Raw genomic sequence first — 19441 nt, 5'->3', positions numbered from 1 at the left:
TAAGAACAAAAGATTTAACTTAATTAAAATATAAAATTTGACCAAATGTATTTGATTAATAAAATAAATGGACATAAAAAAATGAAATGTATTAAAGTAACCCAACACAAAGAAAACAACTCATCTTTTGGGGAATCTAATCAAGTTAATTTACAATAATTCAAATTAGAGTTAATAAACAACAAACAATAAATAATCACAATTAGATAATTTAAGAGTAAGAGAGAGATTGAATTTGGGCCTTTTCTGGGCCAAATTCGCTGCTACTTTTGAGGTTTAACCCAATTCCCCTTTTTGTATACACTCGTTGTATATCAGTGTATATCGGATGTATACAACCCATTTTTCTGCTTTCCGAGACTTGTTTCAACATCCAATTTCTTCGGACATTGATGAAACTGACTCAAAGACGGACCGCAACTCAAAAAATGCAAGGGATGAGTCCACCATGGACTCGAAAGGGGTTCATATGGCAAACAAAAGAAACAAAATTAACATATGAATTAAGGGAACAATTAAGACGTAACCTAATAAAGATGAAAGTGACTTAAATATTTCGAGGCAGAAATGTTACTAAAGTCACTGTTAGACCAAATTAAGACCAGAAGGTCACTAAATCCAACACAAAATAGGAGGTAATAAAACTAATACTAATGTAATGAAAATCAAGACACAAGGAACTTCCAAGGCACGTGCCTATATATATGTGTATATATGACTAAAATTTATAAGCAATAATTAACACAATCCAAGGATACATTAAAGAGCTAACATCTTCTCATACAATACGAAACTAGATTTATTTATGGAGACTTGAGGCTGCCATTTTGTCATGCCAAAAATCAAAATTGATGGCAGTAGCCAATTAGCTCATTTTGAGCAAAGGAAAAAAGCAACTACATCAAGTAACAAAACTAGGCAACATTATCATTCAAGCAAACATGTTATGATAGGCATAAAACAATGTCCATAGTACCGTTGAACGATAACATTCAAGTAAATGACTAAGATAAACAACAAGTTAAAAATCAGCATAGATTTTCATATTTAGACAAAGATGGGAGGGTTATTTTCTGGAAAGTAACTTAGTTAAATTGTCACATTACAAAGGTAGAGTTATAAGCATCCTGACATGAGTTGAGATCCAAAGAGACATATACCACCCAAACTAATCGAAAATAGAAGCTAGATATATCTACTACGCAAATTCAAACTAGCATTAATAAGAATCCTTCAAAATAAGAAGAACACCAAAGCGTACAACCAAGACTTATGGTCACATTCTTATTACACTGTTGAAGGCTAAACTGAATAGCGAACGGGACCAAATCAGTTTTAAGCTATTTTGAACGAAGCAAAACAGAGATTTAATTATCCTTAGAACAAGATTTTAGCGACTGATATCTAAACCAAAGAAACTTTATTAATATTTAATTCAAGCTTACATACAAGATATTCAAATGAAAAACGAAACTGATGCAGACGATTAAAACGAGGAAATAACAGTTCTCAACGACATAATTTCCACCAAAGATTCGACATATGACATATGAAATTGAAACAGAATGCAAGAGGAAAATGAGGTTACCTTGTTGAAGGCAGCGTTCTGGGGCGAACGAGTTGAGGCTAGCTATTTCACCACCACGTGAAAAGAATTCCAACCAAAGTTTCCAATGACAGAAAACAAAGAGCTTAAGACGAGAGCTCGAGATTCAAAATTTTTAACTTAGTGACTATAGAAATCAAAATTCTTCTTATGAACCTATATCACTGTCTTTTTTTAAATTTATTTTAATGTCTCTCCCCCTGATATATAGAAGAATATTTAGGGCTAGAAATTAGGGGGGGAGCGGGCAGAAATTTTGAATTTGAAATGCTCTTTTTCGAGGTAATAGTGAAGGGGATGGAAAGTTCTGAAAAGGAGGAAAAAGGGGACGGCAATGGTGATGGCTGCTGCAGGCGCCTGCTGCTTTTCCGGATTTGCTGGGATTTGAACGTTGCTTGCTAGTCGTTCGGAAAGAAGAAGACGCAGTGGTTGGTTTGGTACTGCTATAAGTATGTTTTGCTGAAAAGTGGGATGGGTTTCAAATAATTATAAAATATGCTAATTATATAAAAACATATTCATTATTAAAAAAATTATAAAAGTGACCAAAATTACTTCAAAACTTGAAAAATATTTTGAACTCTATAAAAACTAATTATTTTAAATCGTTTGGAATTTAAGAAGCTCGATGATTAATTTATATTGTGGATGTCCAAAATTGGGTGTCAACAGGTAGTATCTTATGATATATCGATAACGGTAGTGATTAACCGTGGTTGTTGATGGTGTTGACTGATAAATAGTAATGAAATGATATTGATAACTAATGACCATGGTGAATGGTGATGATGGCTAGCAATATTTAATAATGATTAGTGATGGTAATTATCGATAGTTATTAGTTGATGTAATAATTGTTGGTGGTGATCATGATTGCAAATTATGGCTAATAAATATAGTGATGACGATTGATTTTGGTGATTGACGTTAGTGATGGTTGAGCTGAGGATGATGGTTGTGGATGGTAGGTGGTGATGGTTGACAGTAGTCAGTGGTGATAGTTGTGGTTGACTTGGTTATTCTCGGTGGTGGCTGAAGTAGATATAGTAGCGGTGAACTGTCATTTTTTATAAAAAATAAAATAATCAATAGATATATAAATGATATTAAAACTTTGTTACAAATCTTAATCATTCAGACCCATTATATTAAATGATTACAAATAAATAAATAAAAACACACTTGATGATTAAGATCTAAATATTAATATACACATCTTGAAAACAAACAAGACTTAATAACGAGATTTGAATGATTAAGATAAAGAGTTTCATTAAGTGCAAACAAATAAGGTTAAATAAATTACGTGAACAACTTTAAATAATCATAAATAACTTAAGCCAAATATATTCAACCTCCAACAAATCCCATAAAATTAGAAATTTTGTCTTCTTCTCACATAAAACTGTTACAACTACAAGAACAAAAATTCATAAGCCCATAATAAAGTTGAAGAAAAAAAATCGCATCTATTCAACTATTTCAATCTAATGGAGTCGTTGATAATGTAAACAATAATTGAGCTAGCAAAGCTTTCTAATTCCAATAAATGATCCAAAAAAAAAAAATCAAATTCTCAATTTCTTTAAAGTGAAAATTTAATATATGACATATATTAGACTAATATTTTCAAGTTATAGCAGTAGAATTAAACTTTCAAGTTGTAACATTTAAAATTTCAGGTTCTAACAGTTTATTAAAAAAAAGTTGTTTTTGATAATTGAAAACATTTGTTTTGAAAAAAATTAAAATAAAACGTTTCTGGAATAAAAAAGGTAAAAAACGGAAATAGGGGTGTTAATTAGATTTGAAATAATTGAAGATAATTATTAATTAGCATGAATTAAGGAAATTCAAACTAATTAAGAATATCCAGTTTCCTTAATTCACTCTAATTTGTTACATTTAATTAAAATTCTGATTTTATCCATTTTTCTCCCACGTTTCTCTCTCTTCGATTTTCTTCCAGAAATCTTGTCACTGTTGACTAATTGAAGTTTTTTTTGTTTGAAAAATCTTGATTTTGTTGTGATGGACGACTACGTATCAATATTAATTAAACATGGTGAAAGATGGGATCCTTTAGGTTAGTGTTTTATTAAGAAAATATAATTTAGACTGGTTTAGAGTCGCCACTTAATTTTTTAAAGAAAAATCAAGAAAACTACTTTTTCAAAAGATTAAAACAGAAATCTAATAAAAATATTCAAAGGGGTTCGAGGTTCATATTAGCATTTCAGGAAGGATTTGAGAGCACCCGAAATGTCCGCAAACACGCGATTGCCCGATAATTAATTTATTTGGCTAAAATAATTTAACTTAACTCGAATGGCAAAATTGGACTATTTTATAGTTTAAGACTATTTTAAAAGGGGGAACGCTTTGGTAGACTATGTTTTAATATTATAAGAAGCGAGTATTTAATTAGTTAATTTTTTAAGAGATTAGTTTAGAATGACTATCTTTCGGGGAATTAAATTTTGGTAACCTTAAGACTAACAACAAATAATGACAGGTAAACAAATATAAAATGATAGAGCAAAGAGGAAAATTTGGACCCAAGTCTGGTTTCCTGTCCGCCTAGACCAATACTTGGGTTTAATCTCGTTTTGGGCTTTTGGCCCAATTCTTGCCATCTTTGTACCTATCCTAAACTTCTAACAAAATAATGATAATGGAAGTAAAAGGGCTTAGGCCCAAACATAACAAAATACAACTTCTAGAATTTAAAGAGTGGGTCTTTGGCCCAATCTTTCAATTTTCCTCGGTATCAAATTCCTTCAACCCTGTTCATCGGCTTTTATGGCTTGGCTAACTCAAAAATAAAGGTTTAAGCCCTTATGGCTCTCTCGAAATGCAAAGGGGAGGCGAGGAGTTCCCAGTGAACTCGGACGGATTTCACATGCAAACACAAAATGGAAATTAGCAAGTAAGAATCAAATAAAACAAAATTTATATGCTACATATTCTAGAATTTTACGTACTACCATATTCTAATAGTATGTACTACCATATTCTAGAATTTTACGTACTACCATATTCTAATAGTATGTACTACCATATTTTAATATTTACATACTACCATATTCTAATAGTTATCTGCTGTCATATTTTAATATTTATCTACTACCATATTCTAATAGTTATCTACTATCATATTTTAATATTTATACTATAAAAGATAATGTGTGCCACCAAGGGCCTTAAATCCATACCCAAATGACTAGACTATAATACACTAGTGACCACATGACTTTGGACAATTATTCATACAAACAGTACGGGAACAATAAGAATTATAGAGCAAATATATGCCAGTAAGCGTGAGTAACAGACAACAAATTAGAGCAACTAAACTTAGTAAATGACAATACAACTACTACTAAATTAGACACCAAATTTCCTAAAGACAATAACCAAACAGGGGGTTCATTGGAAAAGCCTCTCAACAGTATTCAAAGACATCTGAAGCACTGGAAAGTCCTGATAAATTTTAACCCTTTAACACAAGGGAAAATATTTAAAGGAGCTTAACACTAGCAAAACAGGAAGGCTGAGACCCTAAAGGACATATATTAAGCTCAAGTATAAGACTAAAACTTTAGGAAATGCATATTTTAACTTTCTTAAGGAAACCTCAAGGAGCAAAGTCCAAATATGATGCTACACTAATGACTCTCTCGATGGAAGCAAAACATAAACAACAAATATAAGATTTGATTAGCCAACAATAAATTCTCAAATAACTAGTTAAACTATGGCAAGATGAGCTAAAATATTTAGAGCTACGACGGGAAAGGGATGCAATCTAGTTAAAGTATTGGATAATAAAAAAAAAGGGCATAGACAAATCAAATTCGACATATATTCAACTATGCAGATTTAAAGTGAAGGATGATAAAGAAATACGACTCAGCCAAGGTCTTAATCATGGATTCAAGGGCATGATTTCAATATTAGTCTAAGCATTTTGAGCAAACAATAGGAATATAACATCAACAACTATAATGGGGTTAAAAGAAACTCGAAAAGAAACATGAGCCACGTAGCAAGACGCTAATGTAAAGAGATCAAAACAACATTGAACGAGATACCAAGCTCCACACAAAGTACTAAAGGAAATATCAGAGTCAAATGTTTGTTATTTCGAAAGATTCAAAATCATAAGTCACTCCTAATACTTTTAAGACCCCAATACTTGAATGTCTTGCATTTTGAGGTGAGCTCAACAAACAACCGAGTACAAGAATTTAAAACGAGCCATAGAAGATACAATAGAAGAACTCAAAACAGTGACAGAGACAACACATGATCCAAAATATTGACATCTTAGATCATTCGTTCAACTTGAGGTGAAAGAATGAAGGATATGATGTCGAATGATAAGCAATAATACGGTTTTTTAAGAGAATAAACTTAGATTAAAGAAGTGTTTCGAAAAGCTATGAAAGTCAAGAAAAACAAGAACAACAGCAAACAAGGCATCCACCTTTCATCATTTATACTCAAACAATCGAATCACCCCAATACCGAACACGACTCCAATTTCAATACAGAACACAACTCCAACCTCAGACATCTACTGGAACATAAATAAAATGAGAGAGTCGAGAGTTGTATACCTTTTGATGGGCAGCGACTGGGATACAAACGAGAAAGGAACTGATCCTCCTACCACAAGAACTCGAAACGAACAGTGGACAAGAGATTCGAGCGGGGAATTGAACCCAAACACCCCAAGAAAAAAACCTACTGTGTCCTCTATCTCTGAAATGTATCTTAGTTTGTATTTAAAATACTAATGCTCAAGCCCCTGTATTCTTTTTGCTAAAAATCCAACTCTCCTCTAATATTTCTCTTTTTCCAACCTCCCTTTCTTCAGTGAATAATAGGTGTTTTATATAGAAGAGAAATTCAGACAGATTTTGGGGGGGAATTCGGGTGAAAATCGAATAGGAACCGAAGGCACAAAAATTCAAACTTCAAATTCCTTTCACCAATTAAAGAAAACATACATTTCTCGCAATTTTGAACCATTCCAAAAGAGGAAAGGGAAGATGGACGAGCTCGATCGATCTCTCGTCCTTGAAGCGCCACGCGGCTCAATCTCAAGGCTATAAGGACGAAATTGCAGATGCCTTACCTGCTCTGTGCTGCTGCGACTGTTGTACGAGTTGGTGAGGAAGACGACGTGGATAAAACCGTTGCTTTTCCGTGAATTGCGCTGTGTATTGCCGTTGCTGATGGGAATTGCTTTTCTCGCTTCTGAGTCTTCTTTTTGGAACAAGGGCCGGGTCAGGGTCAAAAGTGGGTTGGGTTGTCGGTTTAGTGCTGCATCGTTATATACATTGTAGTGTATTTTGGGCTGGGTATTATTGTGGGATTGGGTCGGCTGTTGCATTGAGGAAGAATAGAAGTACTGGTTAGGCATAAGTATTGTATTGTTAATGTGGAAAGGAATGGGATGAGTTATTGGAAAATTTGGAATGGGTCATTTAAGTTGAAAAGTAGGCCTAGCTCGGTTTTTTCTCAAAATTGAATCAAGGACAAGGGAAAACGGCTAGCATTGCAATAGTAAGATAGGCACGTAGGTTTCAAACTTAGGCAATTTAAATTTAAGACTTAGCCAACTTGATCAAATTTAATAGATTTGGCTAATAATTGAATAAGACAAATTAATATTAATTAATTAACGAGTTTCTTAATCTTAACGAAATAAAATAATTAACTTAATTATAAATTAATTAATTTAACAATATAAACGACTAAATAACCAAATGTTTAAATAAAGATAAAATCCTTTTGAGACAATTTTCCAACATTCATAAAATATACTAATTAGACACATAATTATATAATAATTAACTTAATTATAAAATAACTAATTAACTCAAAATTGTAAACTATTAAATAACTAAACAAACTAACCAACTATTTAATTAAATAAAATATTTTGAGACGATTTTTGAATATTTATAAAGTTCAAAAGTATACACATATTATTTAAAAATTATAAAAAGTGACAAACCATTTAAAACTAACTTGAAAAATATTTTGAATTTTATAAAGTCAATTATTTTAAATCATTTGAAAATTAAGAAACTCGGAAATTAATTATTATCGGGGAGGGTCAAAATTGGGTTTCAACAATTAGTATTTGTTATTGTTTATAATTTGTTTTTGTATTTCAGTGAAATGAAAAAAAAACAACAACAATGAAACTGTAAATCACATTATGTGATTTTGTTTTTGTAAATCGTCACTATAGTTAATTTTTTTAGTATTTTTGTATAAACAAAACATTTTGTTTATAATACATATTAATTGTTGTGAAATTGTAATATTAGTGACTGTGTTGGTAAGTTATTTTTTTTTTTTTTTTGCTTTTAGGTTATTTTGTATAATGTTAAAACGTTGATTTCGTGAAAATTAGCGCAATATATGAATGATTTGAGCATAAATGTATAGCATATTAATATGTTTATCGTTGTAGATTGGGTTTGTAGATTAAGATTATAATATTGAATACTGTTTTTTTCCTGAAAATATGAATTAAATGTATAGTTTTGAATGAATTTGGTAGTATAAATGGAATGAATTTGGTATAAAAGTGTGTTCAGTAATGTTTTAAAAAAGTTATTTTGAATTTTGAAGAAATGTATGAAAAGGTTCTAAAGTTGGTATAAAATTTGAAATTTTATTATTTATATAAGTTTTGTCAATTGTGTATAAATTTGGTATGAGTGATGATTGTTTATATGAAATATGTATTAAGTGGGTATGAAATGTGAAATATTATTTTTTTTGAAATATGTTTTGTAGAGTACTGTCCGAATGATATTTGTATGAAAAGATAATGACAAGTGTGTATAATTTTGTTGTTATTATAATGAATTTTGTGGATGAAATTTGTATGTTCTTTGAATGACTAATTGTTTTTTTTTTTTAATGAAATAGGGAAATATGTTGATTTTCAGATGGAGGGGATTATATATGAATCTTCTAGTCTTTATAGTGGTCTAGTAAGTGCGATAACATCGCAACTTATGATAGATGGATGAACCTCTGCCATGCGAGAGTACATGGGATATACCAAGTTATGTTTCAGAGCCTAAATTGATGCCGCCCGGTCCAAAAAGAACGGTAGGAAGACCGTAACTTGAACGTTGGAAAGGGTTTGTTGATGTGAAATTCAAATGATCTAGAGTTACTTGTAGTAGATGTCGTCAAGTTGTCCACAACAGGACGACATGTTCAAATTATCTTGTGCAAAAAAAATAATTATTTATTTGTTTACATTGTATAAAATTTTAATTTTATTTTGACTTTATGACTCATGTTTTGTTTTGATATGAAACATAATTGGTGTGAAATGCATTATAACGAAATGTTTAATATACTGTTCATTTTTTATACGTGTTTAATTCATTAATCATACAAATTTCATATTGCTGGAAATAAAATTTATTCAAGCTTAATATATAAGATAGTGTTAATATAGTGATAATTATACAAGGTAATTATGGAATGCATTTAGTATCCTGAGTATTTAATGCAAGTTATCATGAATATTAATTTGGTTTCCAACTGGTGTCCTACTATAAATAAAATTAAAACAAAAATTTTACCAATCTTGTTCAAGTTTCATTCCAACACTAACTTCAATTTATATCACACATATTATACCAACAATAAATCAATTTCATATAAACATTCATCAATTTCGTATAAACATTCATAATTTCATATAATCACACAATGCATACCATTTGTATATCAATATTATATCACAATTCATACAATATCCAACAATCAAACATTAAAGTCGGATGCATACACTTATTAATCAGATTTCATACACGTTTCATCCAAAACCAAGTTTAGAATAGAAAGGCATAATGTGATATTTTTAGAAAAAAAACACTAGTTTGACAATTCATACCATATACACAGTTAATAGATAATCACACTAATGTTAAAACACAATTCATACCATTTGTATACCAATGTTATATCACAATTCATACAATATCCAAAATCAAAACATTAAAGTCATAGTCATACAAATATTAATCAGATTTCATACATATTTCATCCAATAAATGTACAGTTTAAAAACACACTGATATTTTTAAAATAGTGAATCCAATTGGTATGAAGTCTGTATATTACTAGTATCCTGAAATTATAATTGCCAATCAGTTATTCATATGTAGATGGTATTTGACTGGAAGAAAACATATGATATTATATATCATCAAGCAAACATTAAAGTCAGAGGCATACACGTATTGATCAGATTTCATACACGTTTCATCCAAAAACATGTTTAGAATAGAAAATATGTTTAGAATAGAAAGTAAGCGTATTGTGATATTTTTAGAAAAAATCTAGTTTGACTATTCATACCATTTTCATACCAGTTTAAAAATTCATACCAAATACACAGTTAATTGACAATCACACTAATGTTAAAATATAATTCATACCATTTGTATACTAATATTATATCTCAATTCATACAATATCCAAAATCAAAACATTAAAGTCATAGTCATACAAATATTAATCAGATTTCATACGCATTTCATCCAATAAATATACAGTTTGGAAACACACTGATATTTTAAAAAAATTGAATCCAACTGGCATATAGCCAATAAGTAATTCATATGTAGATGGTATCTGACTGGAAGAAAACATATGATATTATATATCATCAAGTACTTAAACACAAAAAAATTGTCCAAAAGTTAAAATAAATAACATGTAATTCTAAAAAAGTAGAAGGTGCAATCAACTATCTCAAATTTCTTGTATGTGGTCTTGGTGTAGGATAATTGGTGGGGTCCGGAACATGTTCTTTTGTTATGCGAGGTCCACCAAATTTCTAGCAACCGTACCAGTAACTTCACTCTCACTGATCGCGCCATCCTCATTCTTTATTTTTCCATAATGCCATAGAATTGTGGCATACCTTTGACGATGGTACTTTGCATCGATATCAACAGAATGCATATCAAAAACATCATTACTAATGTATTCAACAAATAGACATGTGTACAAACCACAATCATTGAAAAAAAATTGAAAGAAAAAACATTTTAAGCAATAAATTTAGTTACCTTTTCTAATGAAAACAATAAAGTATAGAATTACATACTTGAAACTATCTTCTTGTTGAGGAACATGCATCATATGCTTGATATCAAGTAGGGCATGAACTTCATCAGTAGAAGTTCCTTCAACCAATCTGGACTCTTTCGAGGCGTTTCAATGGGTTTCTTAGACATGATTTTGTTGAAAAACTTAATTGGACGGACGATTGTGAAAATGGTATAGTTGGTTGATGAGAAAAATGGGAGAGACAAGGTGAAAGTGGGGTAGTGGGGGTGATGGCGTGTAGATTTGAATAGGCGTGGATGGAGGGTGGTGGGATTGAGGTATGAGAGGTTTGGAGTGTAACAGTAAACAAGGAAGTCTAATCTATGTAAATCCCTTAATATGTGTAACTGATGATTTCAGTTTTAAAAAGGAACTGAAATCAAATTAATTAAATATTAGTAATTACTAATATAAAAATATAAACAGATTAATCATTTATTAAATAAATTGAAATTGATTTTTAAATTTAATTTAATTTAATTGATATGTCATAACCTGTAAATAAACTGTTATAAGTAAGAATTGTTTAAAAGTATGTTTAAAACCCGTAAAATTTACTCTTAAATGTGTATATAGCGTGAATTTTCCTTCTTTAAATGATAATGGAACTCAGAATCACTTCTTGGTCATAATTGCATCATTTAACACATTTGGTCTCTCATCTATCTAATTGCTCCGTGTTATTTTCACCATTTTAAAAATATGAACATGATTTAAGGTCATGATTTCGAGTCACCAATGGAGCAATGGTGGAAGCTCATAAGGGAGGGGTAAAAAAAAAACGTTGGCATGCACAAAATATACATTGAATGTCATTGTATGTATTTTGTATTTTATTTATATGTCATTGTATATCCAGTTATATATACATAAGACATAGTAATATACACCAAATATACATCATATACAGTAAGATACAACATATATGAGTTGTTGGACTTGTAGTATCAAACGTTCAATTATTGATCACGGAAGCGCTAATTAGCTGTTGGGACCCTTGGACTTGCATTTCATAATTCCAATTGTTTTTATTAATGTCTTATTTTTGTCTCATTGCCAATTTGCCACTCATACAAGTGGTCCTATTTCACACAGGTGTGCGAACTATTGCATGGCCATGAATTACTCTTATGTTTTTGGTCAAGTTGATATTATATTGCAATAATCCACAATCACACGTGGCAACTATGTATTGGCTGTAAGAGAGGAGATCAACATTGAGTTAGATTTTTTTGAACATATTAAGTATCTAAAATGAACAAGAATGCAAGAGGATACAAATTGGAATCCACCAATGAGAAAGCAGATATAGATATTCAAGGATAAGGATATTGGGCCTCTATATATACAGTCTGGTGCAAGGCCCATAAAACTCAAGCCTCAAATCAACTCCTCTTATTTTTTTGTGTAGAAAGTGTTTTCTAAGAGTTCTCATTCTACTTCTACAATGGCTGCAGCTACAATGGCTCTTTCTTCATCTACATTTGCCGGGAAGGCAGTAAAACTCTCACCATCTTCTTCTGAAATCACTGGAAATGGAAGATTCACCATGAGGAAGGCTGCCGCCAAGGCCAAGCCTGTCTCTTCTGGTAGTCCATGGTATGGTCCTGACCGTGTCAAGTATTTGGGCCCATTCTCTGGTGAATCCCCAAGCTACTTGACTGGTGAGTTTCCTGGTGACTACGGATGGGACACTGCTGGACTTTCAGCCGATCCAGAAACTTTTGCCAAGAACCGAGAGTTAGAGGTGATCCATTGTAGATGGGCCATGCTTGGAGCTCTTGGTTGTGTCTTTCCTGAGCTCTTGTCCCGTAACGGTGTAAAGTTTGGTGAGGCTGTTTGGTTCAAAGCTGGATCCCAAATTTTCAGTGAAGGTGGACTTGATTACTTGGGAAACCCAAGTTTGGTCCATGCACAAAGTATCTTGGCCATTTGGGCTTGTCAAGTTGTGTTGATGGGAGCCGTTGAGGGTTACCGTATTGCTGGTGGGCCTCTTGGTGAGGTTGTTGATCCACTTTACCCTGGTGGTAGCTTCGACCCATTGGGCCTTGCTGATGATCCAGAGGCTTTTGCTGAGCTCAAAGTAAAAGAAATCAAGAATGGTAGACTTGCTATGTTCTCCATGTTTGGATTCTTCGTTCAAGCTATTGTCACTGGAAAAGGCCCATTGGAAAATCTTGCAGACCACCTTGCTGATCCAGTTAACAACAACGCATGGGCTTTTGCCACAAACTTTGTTCCCGGAAAGTGAAGTTCTTAAAATAGACTAGTCTTCTAGTATTTGATGTGTTTGTTAGCCCTGTAAAGCAAGTTATTGTAAATTAGTGGAGATTATATATGAATTTTTATTTAATCTTCAATATTGTGTAGTTCCATATTATTATTTTATATTTACATTTTGCAATAGTGTTATGAGGTTGAACTTTCAGGTTAGATGTGTTTGCATTATATCATTAATATAGTCTTCTGCCTATGTTGTGTATGCTCTCATATCATCATGTGTAAAGGAAAAAAGAAGAGAAAATCCCCTATCAAAATAGTTGATTTAGAATATACAAGTGCTCAAGCCCTTATAAAAAAAATTAAGATTATGCTCTCATGTAGACACTCTTGACCAGCAGTGACATAATTATAAATTTAATCAAATACAAGATAAAATATTTTAGGAGGGTTTGGCCATATATTTTATATAATTTTCATTTTATTTGGAATTTATCGAGTTGAAGTTAAAGATGAAGTTGTGTCTGATTATAGCAAAAAATATTTAGAACAACATTCATGCTTAAATGTATTTTTCAAAATTGAAGTATAACTTCAAGTTAAATTTGAAATTTTCATAGTCATAAACAGATTTTCAAATTAAATTTTTTTTTATATTTTCTACTTTGGTAGTAGTTTAGATGATCGTTATTTACTACAAATATATAAAAGTAAGAGTTTATTGAAGTTCAAAGTTGCCTATATTTTCTCATATAACTAATCAACTAGATCCACCAAACTCTGAAGACATAAGCAATCTCATTAGCTTCCAAAATTAGCAAAATAATGGAATTAAAAAAAAATCATATCTTTGTAACCAATAAATTGGTTCCAATTGGATGTCTTTTTTTGTTTTTTTTCCTCGAGTTGGTGTGGTAGCTAAAACTCAGCCAAACAAATTTAGGTGCTGATTAAATTGACCAGTTAAATGAGAGGTGGCATCCTTAATTAAATATTCTTTGAATACAAGGTGTCATATTGTCATGGAAAATGAGATGTTGCTTAATTAAATAAATAGTTGAACCCACATTATCTTTTTTGTGGATGGAGTCATGTGGGGTGTGGGAACTCCCTGTTGAAATATGGAACTACTTGTACATAATGTTATTTTCTTAGTATCAATTTATGTGATTGGGGTTGAAATTTAATATGAGTAAAATATTGATAATATCATTAAATATTTATCAAATAAAATATTATATTGTTATTTTTTAAACGAAGGAATACTGCCCTGCCGATAAAATGGCCAAAATATGAAATAGAAAACTCGCTCACTTCAAAATCTCAAATAAGAGAACCTCTATGCGGATGCGATAGGAAAGCCAAGCCGTAGGGCTATATAAATTGCAATAGAGGGAGAAGGAGTGAGTATAAAAGTTGTGAAGTTCTAGAAGGTTCGATTAGGTTGTGTTTGGTAAATATTTTTCAATTTTTTTTTTTTGATTGGTGAAAATATTTTTTCTAAAAAATAAATTTCTTACCGTTTAAGAACAATGATTTTCCTATTAAAATTATAAATTAAAAAAAAAAAACAAATTTCATAAATGGCATAATGACATTGAAAATCATTGTCTTCTCCCCACCACCAAAAGCTCCAAACCCTTATTCCTTAACCATTCCACCTCCCGCCACCCTCAAACTCTCATTCCCCACATTCTATCCTAGTAGTTTTTCTTCTATAATATATCAAATTTTATTTTGATTTTCTCGGGTATATGCATTGGATCTCGACTAGTTCAAATTGACATTGCGTAGGATCCATTCAAGAAAAAAGTTTTCCATTAAAAAAAATTTCATACCCCAAAATTCGAAACTGAGGCTTCCGATTATGGAAGAAGCAGTTTCATCCGCTACACCACATCCTTTAGTGATTATAATATTACATATAAATACTTTTGAAACATGATTTTGAACTTGAGTATCAAACACCAAGAAATAAGTAATAAAATCATTTATTTTCCATGAATTTATTTTTCTTCATGCCAAAAACCCATAGTTAGTTAAGTGAGTAAGATGGTTAGTTAGCTAAGCAAGTGGTTAAGCAGTTGGTTGGCAGTAGATATCATAGATGTAGTAGCTATATTAGCACTTAGTTTTTTTTCAATACAAAAATCAGATATTTTAATTTTTATTCTCTCTACACAATATTCATCTCTGTTTACATTTTTGCTTCATGCTACTTCTTCACATGGAGTTCAAGTTCAACTGTGTTATAGGTAACTGTTTTAAATACTTTCTCAATCTCATTTTATGTGATACGATTTGATGTACGAGTGCCAAAATATTTAACTAATGTAAATTTAAGTATAAAATTTTCAAGTTATTGACCATAGACTGAATAGATTTTGATAATTTATTGAACATGAAATTGATTTAAAAATCTAATTGAAAATCTTTTCAAGTTCCCAAGGTACTTTTAGTATCAAATCTGAACAAAATGTCCATATTGCAACTTCAACTTGCAACTTACAAATAGATAAAGGGAGCTGGGAGGTGAAATATATCCTTTTGAACAAGATCCCCGTGCTTGAATAACTAGAGGAAATTAAGTGAATCACAACATGCAAACAATACAAATCCCAAGTGGTCAGTATAACACACAATTTATGTACAAATCAATATTGACAAAGTAACATGAATATCTCCGATGGTTAGATTTATTTCTATCAGCCGATCAGGGGAGCGAAACACAAACACAAAAGAAGAGGGAGAAAGATGCACATATACCAAATTTTATTGCTCCAAGTCCTTTTTGTTATCAATATCAGCATTTCCAGTACCTGTCCCTTGCCATGTCCAAACAATGTCCTTCAATGCAGGCCTAACTTCCTCTTCACAAAACTTGTTATACTCCAACGTGTCACCGGAGGACTTAGAGAGCTCGACCACGGTGACTTCCGGGGCCACCTTAAACACCTCAGCGGTGACCAACAACCGCCCTTTTCGTCCTTCCTCCGGGCATTGCATCTTCAACTTGAATGGTTTTACCCTATAAACCTTATACCTCATAACTTTAGCCATTTTCTCCATTTTACGGATGACATCCCGGGCAGTGCTCCTTGAAGTGAACATGGATGATGCCTTCCCTTTGATCTCAAACAAGCTAGACAAGTCGAAACCAGAAGACATCGATGAAATCAACTCGAATGCATTGAAAAATGCAGGGGATGAAGGGGATTTCCTAATCATCCCTCCTTGTTTGCTGCTCATTCCTTCTTCAACATGATCATTTTCTCGCTCCTTTTCTAACTTTTGAAAATCTTGGATTGAAAAAGCCCGTGGCATCGCGAAATCCTTTCTAAACCACGGAACCCTCATGATACCTTGAATAGTGATCCTCCTGTCCGGATCAGCCATTAAAAGTTTAGATATCAAACGCCTCGAATCCATTGAAAACCAAGGAGGGAACTCAAAATACGCCTTGAAAATCTTCTTGTACATGTTCATCACATTCTCATCTTGAAATGGTAGGTAACCAGCTAGAAGCACATACAAAATAACCCCACATGACCAAATATCAGCTTTTGCACCATCATAACCTTTCCTCCTTAAAACCTCAGGAGCAACATATGCTGGTGTCCCACACTGTGTATGAAGCAAACCATCATTTCTACTCAACTGCTCATCAGGCAAAGCCGATAACCCAAAATCAGATATCTTCAAGTCCTCATTCTCATCAAGGAGTAGGTTCTCAGGCTTCAAATCGCGATGATAAACACCTCGACTATGACAGTAATCAACAGCACTTATCAATTGTTGAAAGTACTTTCTTGCTGTATCTTCTTTAAATTTGCCTTTGGATACTAATTTCGCGAAAAGCTCACCCCCTTTAACATACTCCATTATAAAGAAGATTTTAGACTTTGTAGCCATGACTTCTTTGAGTTCAACAATATTCGGATGACGGACAAGGCCCATCACAGAGATTTCTCTTGTGATTTGCTCCATCATTCCTTCTTTCTGAACTTGATCTTTTTTTATCACTTTAATGGCTACACTTTCCCCTGTTTCGAGTTCCTTACCATAGTACACTTTCGCAAAAGTTCCTTTGCCTAATAATGTCCCAATTTCATACTTCTCAAACAACAATTGTCTCTCCTCCATATCAAATGTGCACACTCGAAAATAATGAAAGATTTATAAGTTCTTCTCAAAGGTTGAGAAGAACAGAGGATGTAACAAGACTAGATATATTGACTTCTAAATCACATCCAAAGAAAAATCCATTGAATAATTCATTAACAAGTAGAAATTGGAACAGGGGAAAAGACAGCTAATTCAATAATCAATCTTTTCAATAAATAATAATAATAAGTGATACTAAGCCAACATTTTCTGTCATAATTTGAGTGGCTTCAAGTTGAACTTTCAAAGTCACAAGTTGTTTGATGTCTACCTTCACCAAAATAACGACAACAATGATAATTAAGTTAATTATTCGTGGATAGTAGCAATTATTATTATTTATTCTAGTTTTGGAGTTAAAATCAATATTAAAAAGGAAATAATGTAAGGTGCTTTAGTGGAGGGCCACAAATTCATGTGATTAAATAAGAGTTTCATAATTGATGATTGATTTAGATTCATGGAGCGTAAATTCTATTTGAATGGAATTACTCTCTATTCAGAATCTTTATATTACAAAGATTTGAACTTGAAATCTCGAGTTAAGGACGGAGGAATTTTATCCATGTGATATTAAGAAAGGAGTTTAATATGCATGAGAATGAATCTGTTGCTTACCAAGTTATCACAATTGTGAGATTTATTAGATAGAACTTAGTAAAAATGTAAAATGGCCTTTTTTTTATAAAGAATTACTCCCTATTCAGAATTTCTATATTACAAAGACTTGAATTTGAAATATCTAAATTAAGGACGGAGGAATTTTATCCAATTGGTAAAAATGTAAAATGGCCTTTTTTAAGGATTTATTTGTTCACATTATTTGGTTCAGATTTGGTGGAGGAACCTCGTTGTTTCTTCCATTGCCAACTATTTTTCTATTGTTTAATCCACCAATTATTTGATTTTCGCATATCTACCCAAAATATTTTATATATTAAAAAAAAAAAAGGCAGGGGGACTAAGAAACATATAAAAAAAATGCCAATTTTTTTTAAAAAATAAACGACTAAATGTAAGATGTAATCAGGAATGTTTGAAAAGTAGATACTAGATTTAATTGAATTTGAGTGTTGATTGGATGATATCCATTGGGTAAATCCACTATCCAATTGTGTCAGAAGTCTTATCCTTACTTCACCTAGATGGTTAGGCCACCATGTTGTCTATACGCGATAGACTCCTGAAACCATGACATATTTGCGATGATTGTATACTACGCTAGCTAATTAATATGTCCAAGCATCCACCTGACCTATTAAATTCGTGGTAATAACAAGGTAAATTTTTTAGGGAACTTACATAAATTTCATTAGTTTAGGAGCTAATTACTTAGATACACTCTAGTTTGCAATATTATGTATATACATGGGTCAAATTTAAGTGTAATTTGTTATAGATTCATTGTGTCCAAGTGGATTAGCATGTATCTGGATACATAGCAAATCTCGCTCACCTCCATCGTCTCTCTCATCTCGCTCGCTACTCTCCCATGTATCTGGCATCTCATATACATGTGAATCACTTTAGAGACATACATATACATGTATGTAGTGTGTATTTAGTGTGATTCACATGTATCTGGGATACATACGAATCTCGCTCGCTTCTCTCACTATTTTTATGTATCTGATTGCAAAAATTACATGTATCTAAGTGTAAAATATGTAGGAAACTCTTAATTAATGATAAGATATGCAATATTTTGAAAGTATAGATAATAGTAGTATATATGATGAGAAAATTATCAAAATGGTACTTGATTTATAAGGGTTGAATAATTTTGGTCCTTCATATATACTATCATATTAGTCCTTATTGTATGTTAAAAGAGATCATTTTGGTCTTTAACCCTAAAACTAACCACGAAAGTTAAAAATTCTGTTAAATTGTGGGTCCAGTGACAACTAGCCCTTCTCCCTCAATCTTCTTTCTTTCACCATTAAAGCTCATTTTGTATCCTCAATCCACCACCTGCAATATCCTTGCAAGAAAAATAACATTACACCCATTTCTTATCTCCCGCTAAACAAAATTTCCAGCAACTCACATTTCCATACAAAAATGTAAAAAAACGAGACCATTAATACAAATGTGAACTAAGTAAAGTAGATAAATACTTTATTCTTCCTGTGAGATTGTCATAAGTCAACTATTTTCAGCTTTAACCAGCTATTCTCTCATGTGAAAGCTCTATACGGGAAGAATATTGGTATTCTCCCTTTTTAAAAATTAATAATTTTTCAATGTATTTACTTGTTTTGTTCTAATGTTCAAATAATTTGA

At 31.9% G+C, this 19441-nt stretch overlaps 2 protein-coding genes and 1 long non-coding RNA gene across 3 annotated transcripts; 1 reads left to right on the top strand and 2 right to left on the bottom strand.

Annotated features, from left to right (window-relative positions):
• The first annotated feature begins 12204 nt into the window (after positions 1 to 12204).
• On the top strand, positions 12205 to 13179 carry LOC125838574 (chlorophyll a-b binding protein 3C, chloroplastic-like). The gene has a single exon (XM_049517627.1). It carries the CDS (start codon positions 12219 to 12221, stop codon positions 13020 to 13022), a length of 804 nt encoding a protein of 267 aa, XP_049373584.1. The 5' UTR covers positions 12205 to 12218; the 3' UTR covers positions 13023 to 13179.
• Positions 13180 to 15715: 2536 nt separating this feature from the next.
• Positions 15716 to 17134, bottom strand: LOC125838567 (CBL-interacting serine/threonine-protein kinase 5-like). The gene has a single exon (XM_049517619.1). The coding sequence runs from the start codon at positions 17132 to 17134 to the stop codon at positions 15764 to 15766; it is 1371 nt and encodes a 456-aa protein (XP_049373576.1). The 3' UTR covers positions 15716 to 15763.
• Positions 17135 to 17276: 142 nt separating this feature from the next.
• On the bottom strand, positions 17277 to 17466 carry LOC125838598 (uncharacterized). The gene is made up of 2 exons (XR_007443585.1): positions 17361 to 17466; positions 17277 to 17320 (listed from the first exon to the last, which is right to left on the bottom strand). It is a non-coding gene; the product is annotated as an uncharacterized LOC125838598 (long non-coding RNA).
• Positions 17467 to 19441: the final 1975 nt, after the last annotated feature.

Source organism: Solanum verrucosum, unplaced genomic scaffold (assembly GCF_900185275.1).
Source record: "Solanum verrucosum unplaced genomic scaffold, falcon-dt-bn FXZP01000182.1, whole genome shotgun sequence".
In the NCBI taxonomy this organism is placed as follows: Eukaryota; Viridiplantae; Streptophyta; class Magnoliopsida; order Solanales; family Solanaceae; genus Solanum; species Solanum verrucosum.
Note: the sequence above shows the minus strand (reverse complement) of the source record. Positions and strands in the feature narration are given on the sequence as shown.

Coding starts and splice junctions, on each gene's coding strand:
- LOC125838574 (XM_049517627.1), top strand. CDS start 12,219: ATGGCTGCAGCTACAATGGCTCTTTCTTCATCTACATTTGCCGGGAAG.
- LOC125838567 (XM_049517619.1), bottom strand. CDS start 17,134: ATGGAGGAGAGACAATTGTTGTTTGAGAAGTATGAAATTGGGACATTA.